A 12,505-nucleotide genomic window follows, 5' to 3' on the forward strand; every position below is an offset into this window, starting at 1 on the left:
CTATCACGAACCTGGTACAGTATAAACATTCTTGTAAACTGAAATGAAACTTTATTTAAGTGACATGTTTACCCTGACATGCAAAGGACATATTAAACAAGTTCACCATCTAGTATAAAGCAAATAAACAAAGCCGATTTAATTTTTAATCATTATTTTGAGTGGAAGCCATTGAGGCGAGCATATTGGATTTTCATCATGTGTGTACCTGATGGTTGATAACTACATTTTACATCCACACACATGTATAAAGTCGACTGAAATAGTGTACGAAAGGCATATAAATCTTCATATAGCTCATAGATTGCTTGAAAGAATATAGTTTGCAGCTACCAAACAGGGAGGTACTACTGCCTGGGAAGATATTGGAAACAATGTAATGTTCTCTATTATCTAATGGTAAACCCTGCTGCCATATGGCATCACAAAAATTGTGACCAAGTCCCAGATTTCTGATCTGACTTTCTGCCTCATTTATACACAATTGCAGGGTCTCAATTGTTTATCTTACTTTGACAACACAATATACATATATTGTTTCTCATTCTTGATCTTTTTTTTTAATTTTTGTATCTCTTTATTGTTCATTATTATTATTATTATTTTTGCAGTGTTGTTATATTATTATTATTATCATTACAGGGTATTATTTTATTATTTTTATTATTTATTATAAATTATATGTATCTGAATTTTACTATTATTATTTTTATTATCATTGTTATTATTAAATTTTCGCCCCTCAGGCCCCGATGTGGGTCAGTGACCTGTGCCTGGATGGACTATTCCCCGTAAAAAAAAAAATGAAATTTCGATTGATACCCCAGCCAACTTCAGAGTATTTGTAAAAAATCTATTGATCAGACCTCCATTAGACGTTCAAATTTGGATCCTGATGTATTTATACACTAAAAACAATCCTCAACCCCTGTCAAATCTGCCTGAGCTCTGATACTATAATTAATACGGTATATCGACAGTTCTCATCCCATAAATGGAAGGATGTGGTTCTCATAAGTTTCTGCTCTTAATATGCTCCAGTCCTATTGAGGCCCAGTTCTAATAGGTTTCAGTCATAATAGGTCCCAGTTATAATCGATCCCAGTCCTATTAGGTCCCAGTCCTAATAGGTTCCAGTTCTAATAGGTGTCATTTATCCAGTTCTGATAAGTCCCAATTCTAAATGACACCTGTTATATTCTTTATCCCAGTCATACTACAATCCAGCTTAAATTATCCAGGAGGAGTAAGGCTCATTTGACCAGCAGAAGGACCCACCACTTCAGACTGAATTAATACTCAGTACTGTTATGACCTCAGTCATACCGTCATGACCTCAGTCATACCGTCATGACCCCAGACATACTGTCATGACCCCAGACATACCGTCGTGACCTACCTCATCACTAACTCAGGATATTGTTACAGCTTGGCGACGCAGTAGAGTGAGGTTCTGGTTGGACAACGTCATATGCTCTGACACTCACACCACCTTGAGAGACTGTGACTCTAACAGCCTGCTCACCCACAACTGTGTCCCCACAGAGGTACCGACATTGGCATCATCACAGCCCATTGTTCTGTTACTTATGATCTTATCTTCTGTTATGCTATACATGCAGTGGTCTCAAACAGAACTTGACATATAAGCAAGTAATGAATTTATAATTATTCTCGTGAAGTTGTTCTTAATTTTACACACATTGAGAATATTTTTAGTTATGTGGCTGTCAGTATTGGTGTTAACAGGTTGCTGGCGTGGTGTGTTGGACGAATGAGAGCAGTTGCAGCGCAGGCCTGTTTCCTTGTTCTACCTTCAATTCCTCCTCCTCTCCCTCGTGCATCGCCAGAGAAAATGTGTGTGATGGCAGTGGTCACTGTCTCAACTTAAGGTGATTCTCTTCTTCCAGCCACACTCATAAAACACTTTGGTGTAAAGATAATAGTAATCTCTATGTTAGCCAGAATCTTCAATCCCTGGAACTCTCCATTACCCGTTTTTTTTTTAGCATTCCAAGTAATTCTGGGAAAATTTCTTCTTTCTGTACATTCGAACAAATTTTCTAGAAATTGTCTCATACATATGGGTGGGTAGGCTCAGAGTGTTCATCAGCAAAGATGGTTACTCCTGTTATGTGACTGCATAGGATGCCTATGATTGGCTGATCTATCTTGCCGCCTATCTCCTCAAACTCTAGCATCAAAACAATCTTAGTTCATTATCTACTGTCATTGTCTGCTTGTAGTGAGAGATACAGTACTTGTGACTTGAATAATATAAATTTTGAAACAGTATCACTATAAACATGTTTTTTTCACGTTCCGGGCTTAAATGTAATGACTCACACAATCTTTACCGACAACCATATAAATCATAATTATTCAGACATGAAGCACACGTATATTATGTTCCCTTGTTCCCACAGTGATGAGGCTGTTGAGCTCTGTGAGGACGTGGGGGCAACACTTCTGATTACCAACACACAGGTTAATGTCCCTGGTGTCGCCCTGGGTACTGTCTACGTCAAGCATCAGCAGGAGTGGGGCACCATCTGTGACTACGGTCTTACGCTCAGAGACGCAGAGGTACATAACAAGCTGGATGTCATACACCAGATTGAGCATCTTACACAGTGTGAGAATGAAGGTGTTAGTTGCACCAAGTTAATTGGATGTGTTACTCGTATCAAGTTGACACTAACTATGGTTAAGTGAATGTGTCACTTGCATCAAGTTGACACTGACAAAGTCTAAGTGGCCAGGATAGAGTAAAGGTCTAACAAGGCAGGGGAGAATATGTGTCAAAGGGTGAGAACAGTTGGCAAGACACAGTCGCAAATCCCATAGGTAATCAACGAGTACCCAAGCTTCTTATTTATATGTATCATGATTATATGCATGATCGTCTATGGCCAGTCAAAAGGGTTATTTTTTTAAACTTCTGTACTGGTCATAGACGATCATATAAATATTACTAATACATTAAGTCATAATTCAAGAACGCCCATATAGACAGTACGGACAAAAACCAATGTCAAACGTGTAAGTTGATTTGACAACAAAGTCATTATGGCACATGTTTATTTCTAGGAGGGTCTTTCACTCCTGCAGGGAGATTAATCAGTAACAACCAGTCTACAAGATTATATATATATATATATATATATATATATATATATATATATATATATATATATATATATATATATATATATATATATATATATATATATATAGAAGAGACCTTTATGCTAGGATGGGTACTTCTAGATGGAGTAGCAACCCTGGAGTTTCTAGGGGGCAGTTCAAAGAGAATGAAGTCTTTAAACTGCTAGTAGACATTTAAGTTAGTCGTGTTCTGAGTCCTCTCTTTGTCGCGTTTAAATTTCAACTCCTGCCTAATTTAGTTTTGTCATAATTCCTAGCACTATTTCCCTGTAACCTTTAACTGTGTATACCTGCTCACACTGCAGTCTCCCTCCACCCCGTGCTAACATGTTCTCCTAGCAGTTTAAAGACTTCGACATCTTTTGAGCTGCCCTCTCGAGAGAACCAGCCAGGGTTGCCACCCCATCCCTAGCATAAAGGTCCATTCTACCATAGAAGTTGTCCCAGTTGTCAATGAATGGGACTGATATTGACTTGCAACATCTGTCAAGACGGTCGTTGACACCAACTGCCCTTGACAACCATTCACTGCCAACTCTCCTTCTAGGCAGGACACCACATATGATAGGGATCCCTCCCTTCGATCTAATACATTCTATAACTGCCTTGAACTTATCAAGAAGCTCCTCACTCCTACACCGGCCAATATCATTGCTTCCTGCACTGAGGCAGATAATGAGTTTGTTCCCATTACCAGACAAGATATTGTCCATCCTGTCAACTATATCCCCCACCCCAGCTCCTGGCAAACACACCCTCACCCTATTTTTATTTTTACCACAAAAAACCCTGTCCAGGTACTGTACCTGGGAGTCACCAACAATTAAGGTTTTCGTACCTCCCTTGTCAGCCTTGTCTCTGACCATGCTAACGTCCAATTCGTCTATCAAAGGACTGACAGAGTTGGTACAATTAGCTGTTGTTGTCGTATCCTTTGTGTGTTTTTTCACCACCCGTTTGGTCGGCCCTCTCCTCACAACCTTCCATTCGCCTCAGTTTTCGTAAGACACGGGCTTTCCTTGTCTCGTTTCTTCCTTCATCCTCGCTATCATTTGCTTTAATTTCAAGATTTCTTCCTTGGCCCTCTGAAGAATAGCCCTGTTCACAAGTAGCACTAGCCATTATTGACAATTAATCCCCAGGAGCTATGCCTGCCATGACCTTTCCTCTAGTGAGGTCAGAACTCACAGTAGATAAGTCGGAAGATATGGTGTCCCTGTTAGTAGAAGCCATCACTAAATATTCATTGCGCTCTCCAAATACATCACACAAGTTTTCTAAAAAATACAGTCTGAACTCCATGTAATTGTATCAAGAATCTAAAACTCCCCTCCATTTTAGTCTTCTCCTCGTCCCGAGAGGCTGAGAGGAGTCCTTTATGCTCCACTCTTATACAACAGGGAACTGGAATTTTATCGTTAAGATTGATAATTATGCCCATAGTGTTCCTAAAGGTAGATACAAAATCTACAATTTAATAATTTGTTCTAAATATCCGTAAAAGCTTGCTCCCCATTGTGAACCTGTGGGGCGCCGGTATGGTAACTTTACAGTATATTGCCTCCATGAAGTAAATACTAAGGACGAATATTCTTATTAAAAATTTATCGCAGTGAATCCTGTTGACAAGCAAACAAGATGGCCCCTAGATATTTTGCATGCGCTATCAACTAATGAAAATATTACAGTAAGTTAACTTTAAATCTTAGTAAAATAAAGTAAACTTGATGGTAAGATCCACATGGGTTATCATTAAATAGCATTATACAATATAGACTTTACTCTTGACACACTGTCTGCACTCTTAGGGAAAACGTTAACAACTATTTAGATCAGAGTAATTTGTGGTCAGTAAGGATGTGACTGTGTTGCAGGTGATATGTCGCAGTTTGGGCTATGGTCAAGGGTGGACGGTGCAGTTCCCGGGGTCTTACCTGGGGTCGATCACCGGAAGACTGTGGGTGGAAGAGGCGCCACAGTGCACAGGCAACGAGGAGTGGTTGGGCGAGTGTCCCGGACTGGTGTGGGGCTCTGATCAGTGTACTAAGTTCCAGGAAGAGGCGGTCTTCTGTTACGACCAAGTAAGTCAAGAGGAAGGAATGCGTCTTAACGAATCAAATTAATTACTATTTCTGGTTGTTCGCTTTATCTTAAACTTGTTTTTAGCCTTGAATTTTATCCTCCCACTTTTACCTTGTCTAACATTCTCTCTCTCTCTCTCTGTGGGATGAAGAAACTGCACTATTTGAGACAAGGTGAGAATGATCTAGGCGTGTATATTGACAATGAGCTGAAGTTTTCGGGGCATTGCGACAATGTAAATCAGGCAAATAAATTATTGGGTCTTATAAGGTCATTCAGATATCTAGACGGTCTGTCCCAAGGGGCAAACTAATTGAGGTGTATTAGCATCTCAAGGGGCACTACTCTGTCAAGTGTCCTTACCTGGAGGTGGCGGACGCTCGCCCCACAAGGGGTCACAGCTCAAGGCTGAAGAAGCCGCAGGTCCAGAAAACTGTGAGGGCAAACTTTTTCCGAGTGAGAGTTGTGAACTCTTGGAACAACCATCCAAAGAGTATTGTGACGACACCAGGTGTGAGCTCTTTCAAGACCAGACCTAACCAACACTGGAGCAGGTTAAGTACATTCAGGAGCCAGTGCATGCCCAGTACTTGCCAACAGTGCGTAACAGAGACGTGACCGATATATAAATAATATATATATATATATATATATATATATATATATATATATATATATATATATATATATATATATATATATATATATATATATATATATATATATAATGAGACAAAACTCGTATAGAAGATATACATATAGGTAGAATATTTATAGTAGGAGGAATGTAAAGAGAGGAAGTTTGGTAGCGTGGCCGGCGAGTTATTTACACTTATATTACGTTCTTAAGGGACATTTTGTAAACACCGCTTTCAATACTGCTATTTATTATTCACTCAATGACACAGGCACATTAACAGAACATTATATTGAAGTTACTAGCACATACGTGGCATGGACATTATATTTACGTTACTAGACACTGACTCTCGGACACAAACATGAATGAGTACACTTCCAACGTAAGTAATTCATCCTATGGATAGCTCTGACAAGACTCACGTGTGACCTGTGGGAGGCCCAGCAGGGGCTTCTGGACTGTCTCCTATGGGAGACTCTGCTTAGCTGGTGACGCAAGGCTGGGAGGAAGTCTCCCTCCCCAGCTCGACTAGCGACGAGCGTGACTCCGTCTTCCGTCGATAGTGTTGTGAATATGAATTGGGAATGACTGATGTAGCTAGAATGGCAATGACGAATGACGAATGAGCAATGAGGCCCGTGGACGGGACTGCAGGCAGTTTATATGGAGGAGAACCAGCCGGCGAATGACCCCTACCAAGAAGTGGTTGTGGGTCACCTGGCTAACTCAAGCAATTAGTGGACGAGATCAGGTCCCTTGGGTCCTGACCCAGGAGGTGTCAACTTGGTATGTGTGTGTGTGTGTACCACAAGGCATGTACAGTACTCACTGCTATATGTGTTGTAATTCTCTGGGCTGTAGCTGTGGTCTGATAAACAATCATTATATATATATATATATATATATATATATATATATATATATATATATATATATATATATATATATATATATATATATATATTTATATATATATATATATATATATATATATATTATATATATATATTTATATATATATATTTATATATAAGTATATATATATATATATATATATATTTATATATATATATATATATATATATATATATATAATATTATATATAAATTTATATATATATATTATATATATATATATATATATATATATATATATATATATATATATATATATATATATATATATATATATATATATATATATGCCTATGGTCCTTGTCTCATTGTCAACATTGCCTTTCATATCTGATGTTACTTGAGTTTGTTATCCCAGTACTTTTATAAACCTTGACAGCTTCAGTAGCTATTTTTCTTTGTCACAGGGATTAGAGGTGCGTCTGGCTCCAGGAACTTCTGCTAGTGTGGAAACAGTATCGCATAGTGTAAGCACCGCACCCCAGACTGTGGGCATAGCATTCCAGGATACGGATATAGCATCCCACATTGGGACCATATTGCCCCCAAGTAAAAGCAGTGCATCCCAGAGTGAGGATTTATTGTTCCATAGAGTGGGTGTACTGTCCAGGAGAGTGAGAGTCGCTCATCCGAGTGATGTTACCGGTAGAGTGGAGGCCTTGCTAGGTGGTGTGTGGGGCAGCGTCTGCGACTCTGACTTCGACGATCTTGATGCCCAGGTAGGTCATTGTTTTCTGAATAAGTTACTGTTGGCTTCTGTACATACGAGCAATTATCACTTGCTGTTGTTATTTCTGGATTATGTTTAAATACAAGTGTAAGGATAGTGCTATATCATATATTGTACGGTAAAACACTGGAGTGTGGGAGTGGCATTATAATATTTGTGTTGGTGTTAGTCATTTATATTACAGTAGTTGTGTTTATTCATTATTTTTAATTCTCATAGATTTGATGATTTATGATTATAGAATTGTGTGGTTGCGTTTGTTTTTTTTATGTTGTTCATCGATGGTATCTTGTTTAGGGATCTCGCTGTTTATTGTTGACGATCCTGAGTTAGTCGCCTTGCCACCGCGATAACAGAAATGCGCACCTTCACTGACCAAGACCAACATTTAATTTAGAAAAGGGTTGCCATATCTGAACATTCAAAAAAGAGGACGCTCCCGAAGACATCCCCGCCCGGCACACACAGGCTAATATACAACATACATGGTATAGAAATCTTAAAAAAATTACCTTTGCTTAAGGCTGAACATCTTCACTCCCTTGGCGTTCTTCCCCACTGTGTGTGTGACTTGATGCGCCCATGCATACTTTTCTGTAGATCGGACCTTTTTCAGTATTGGCTGATTGCTCTTTAGAAAGGTATAGAAGTCACTGCAAGGTGTTTCTCGGAGTTGTACTGTACGGTCAGAATGCCTTTCATTGTTTCAACACTCAATTTGTTCCTTTCCTTTGTCCATTGACTTTGCATCAGTGAAAAAACTCTTTCTACATTTGCATTGTGAGATGATATAGCAAGAAATTGTGCAATTCTTAGCAATTCTGAATGGCATTCAAAGTTCTTTGATTTTTCAAAGTATCTGGTCAACTTTATGTGTTGGCAGATTACTAAATTCTTCATCACTTGTAATTTTCCACAAACTGCATCAGGTTACTAACTTGGTCAAAACACTTCACATCATCAACTTCTAACCCCTTATCAATCAAATATTTGACAGCTAAGTTGACAACACCTACAGGCGTACAAGTGACTTATCAGCTGACGAAAACTGAACGAGATCTCTACGGTTTCCACCTCCCTCTCTCTGTCTCTCTCTCCGTCATTACAGTTTCATGTTTTTTTTTCCGTGGAGAAAATGATGGAAGCTGAAATTCCGGACTTTTGAAGAATTTTAAAAATTCCTTCCGGATGAAGATTTCGAGACCTAAATGGAGGACATGTCCGGGAAAATACGGACGTATGGCAACCCTAATTTAGAAGTTATAATCATAGTATTAACAACAAGCAGCTCAACAAGTGGTGATTTACCACTTTAAATAAAACAAAATTAAATTAACTAAAATTTACTTAAGCATCCTTCTGATCAATATCACTCTAAACCTTTCTCTTTACTAGTACTTAAAGATATGAATCCTATTTATCTTGAATACTAAATTAGAACCACCGTTTCTCATCCGATCCGCGAAATTAAGCAACATGGGATTGGTTCGGACTTGGATGGGTGACCGCCTAGGAACATCCAGATACTGTTTGCATAAGGGCCTTACTGGAAATAAGCATCGCATGACCATATTAACTATCCTTGGTCAAATTGACTAAATACTGTATCAATTATTTTTAGTATAGAGGCTCTGCCAAAGGTTGACTTCCTTGCTGTGCTGATATTAGTAATACGTAATCCGAGTAACTTGAGTCGGTCTCTACTGATGATCAGACTTGTACTGTCGTTCTTTTGAGACTCGGCTACAGTACACCAAGGATTCTGTTCTATAAGGGTTATAATATGCCAATGAGACCCGCAAAACACTGATGACAAGCCACACTTTTGTACGAGTCCTCAACACCAAACCCGTAACTGCCGTACCACTTCCTATTATACAAATAATGGTTCACCTGGAATTCATAATTCACAGTGAGGTGCGGAGGAGCAGTCTTCTGTATTTTATAACCATATTTTGCATTCTTTTATATACAATATCTCAAAAAGTATCTCTCTACACACTGTGAAACATATGAGACCACAGATGATAGATATGCACGTTCCTGCCCTGTATAGTTTAACATAGTATGTTTATTTTGGCGTAATTAATATGATGTTCGGTTACAAAATGTATAGGATCAGTATGCCACAGAGCCACACATACCAACCCTCCCGGGATATCACGAGTTGCATGTAGCATTTTGGAAGTCATCGGACCCATCCTGGCAGATAGTTTTTTAAGACACTGTACATAGCTAAGGCACAACAATGCTTCCTGCCAACCTGGCGGTCAGTTCCTTTGGACATCACAACACCTAGGTAACTACCTAAACGAATGATCACATGTAGTCCTTATCTCCAACACTGCCAAAGTAAGAGTTCTTGACCACATACATAACCTACAGACTGAAAATAACATCACACTGTCTGTAGGAGGGCTGAAAGTGCTGTCATTGTGACTCAGCCTAACGGTAATGTAATAGAGAAGGCTAGAATTATTAACTGGTCATCCACTCTACAAACTGAATTATTTGCCATACTCACAGCCCTTATCCTCACTACTTGTTCTTGATGCCCTTAGCTCCCTATCACCTCATACATAGGCGTCAGTCAACATGACAGAGTTGATGCTTTAAATAAACTCGCGTCCAACAATGACAATGTTGAGTACCATCTAGGACTGTCAAGCAGAACCTTAGCAACAGTAACCAGGAAAAAACTTGCTGATTAATTTGAAGCCAGTAGACAAGTGCAAACAGGCACTATCCAATCCATTGTTTACTCTGATGAGATGTATCAAGTAAAACATGTACAGTATATGGAGCAAGTAACAAGATCACAAGATTACGTTGTTGTAACCGCTAGACTAAGGTTAGGATATAAGTACCTCTGGTAATATATCCCTCAGGCAGATGTGAACAAAGCTTTTAAAGTGTGTAACCAAACTTATGGTCGCACACTCTGCCACTACGTCTTAAACCACTGGGGTCTGATAAACACCCTTAGCGGCCACTACTCTGTAATTCTTTTTGCACTACCGCTCACAAGATGACTATGGGGTGTACAATAAACTAGCTGTTGTCCGTGGCAAAATTCAATTAAAAGTCAATTCTAGCTGGCCAAAAAGCATTACATGTCCCGGGATATTATGTACTGTACTGCAAACACATGCTGATTTCTCCTTCATGTTAGCAGGAGACTTAAATCGGATGTATGCCACTGGAGTGTAATATTGAATGTGGTAAAATTTTCATTTAAAATAGTATCTAGTTTTTTTGGATGTTTAAGAGATTTATTTTTTCCACAACAACTACTGTACTAATTGATGTATTATGTTTTTCACCTTTTATTTCATCCTTTTCTGTAAACATTTGTACAAACTGTTAATTAATAAGAGCAAGTGTTTATCTGCAGGTGATCTGCAGGATGTTGGGGTATGAGGGCGAGGCGGTCGGCTACAGGCTGGCTGGCTCAGGTTCTGGCCCTGTGTGGCAGCTCAGATTGGACTGTGTTGGTGATGAGCAGTCTCTCCTGGAGTGCCGAATGAGGCCACATAACACCACTTGTCCACTTAATAACACTGCCGGGGTTGTGTGTTCTCACACGTAAGTAGTGATCTGATAATTTTTGTCACATCATCATCTTGGTTAGAGTGCCAGCCATTTGCTCAGTTGGTTAACGCGCCGTGCTAATAATGTGAATGTCGTGTACAGTACATAAACATTTTGCTATTCGCACAAATTAAATATTTCTCCTTACTGGAAGAGAAAAAATTAGTAATAATGCAGCAAAATATCTTCTTGTCAGTTCACTGTCTGATTAACATTATTGTGACGCTCAACTCTTTCTATTTCTGCATTTGGGGAAGCATAACTTAACTTATGAGATACAATGGTAATACAAAATATTACGAAGCAAACACGAACACAGCACGGTGGATGACGTCACTGAAATTGTGTAATTTTATTCTCGATCTCTTTATGATCTGTAAGTTAGCAGAATTCTTCATCATAGGTTTCAGAACATAACATCAGGGTGTGTAACGCGACTTTTCCTTTGACTGTACTGTACAAGTGGCTCCACTCCTGACTTTACCACTTAGTGTTGCCAATCCTCTCTCACCTTGAGGTAGGAATCCCCGAACTCTGAAGTGCAAAACTGATTCATTCACTAGTGAGTGGGGGGGATCCTATTGTGACTCTTTGTGGGGTGAGACAGAGTACTTACCTGTAAGTGGTGAGGAAGGAAAGTTTATATCAGTTGGAAGAAATTACAGTGCATAATAACGCTTTGACAGTAGGGGTTTCGTCAACTGAGTGTAATCGCCTAGACTACTCTAGCGCTAGTTAAATGAAAATATTGTTACGACCCTCCTTTCACCACTTACTCAGCTTCCAACACTGGTTACCAGCAGCAGGTCATTTATACAGAAGCAGAAGATAACTCACAAGTGTTGTGAGGTTGAAGAAGCTGCAAGCCCAGAAAAACTGTGAGGGCAAACTTTTTCAGAGTGCGAGTTGTGAACTCTAGGAACAATCTGCCAGAAAGTGTAGTAACGGCACCGAGTGTGAGCTCTTTCAAGACCAGACTTGACCAACACTTGAGCAGGTTCAAATACATTCAAGAGCCAGTGCATGCCCAGTACTTGGCAACAGTGCATAACAGAGACGTAACCGATCGCACAAGCGGCTAACGAGCCGATCAGCGGTGAAGAGGATAAAAGTAAAAATTTATCTCGTTTAGAATTTGGCAGAATAATTGCATCCTGAAATGTGATTGGTAGGATAGTTTCTATTTTGGAAAGTGTAATTGGTAAATACTTTGTTCATTACTATCGAATTTAATTAAGTTTCTACCTCCCCGTTCGGATATGCTGCACAGATGGATGAATCGATATCAACTCTAGAGACAGATCTAGTTTGAGAATTAGGGGGAAGGGAAAATGTGAAGAAGAGTGAAGAGTAGAATCATCAGCGTAAGAATGGATAGA

At 39.2% G+C, this 12,505-nt stretch overlaps 1 protein-coding gene across 1 annotated transcript in view; it reads left to right on the top strand.

Annotated features, from left to right (window-relative positions):
* The window catches only part of LOC121861123 (neurotrypsin-like), a 48,829-nt gene that overhangs the window by 6,986 nt on the left and 29,338 nt on the right, over window positions 1–12,505 (top strand). The window contains exons 2-7 of the mRNA XM_042358687.1: window positions 1,429–1,547; window positions 1,750–1,892; window positions 2,427–2,586; window positions 5,043–5,249; window positions 7,213–7,524; window positions 10,930–11,120. Coding sequence (XP_042214621.1) covers window positions 1,429–1,547; window positions 1,750–1,892; window positions 2,427–2,586; window positions 5,043–5,249; window positions 7,213–7,524; window positions 10,930–11,120 — 1,132 coding nt within the window. The remainder of the gene's footprint in view (window positions 1–1,428; window positions 1,548–1,749; window positions 1,893–2,426; window positions 2,587–5,042; window positions 5,250–7,212; window positions 7,525–10,929; window positions 11,121–12,505) is intronic.

The sequence above is a fragment of the Homarus americanus genome, unplaced genomic scaffold (assembly GCF_018991925.1).
Source record: "Homarus americanus isolate GMGI-L3 unplaced genomic scaffold, GMGI_Hamer_2.0 scaffold52806, whole genome shotgun sequence".
NCBI classification, from domain to species: domain Eukaryota; kingdom Metazoa; phylum Arthropoda; class Malacostraca; order Decapoda; family Nephropidae; genus Homarus; species Homarus americanus.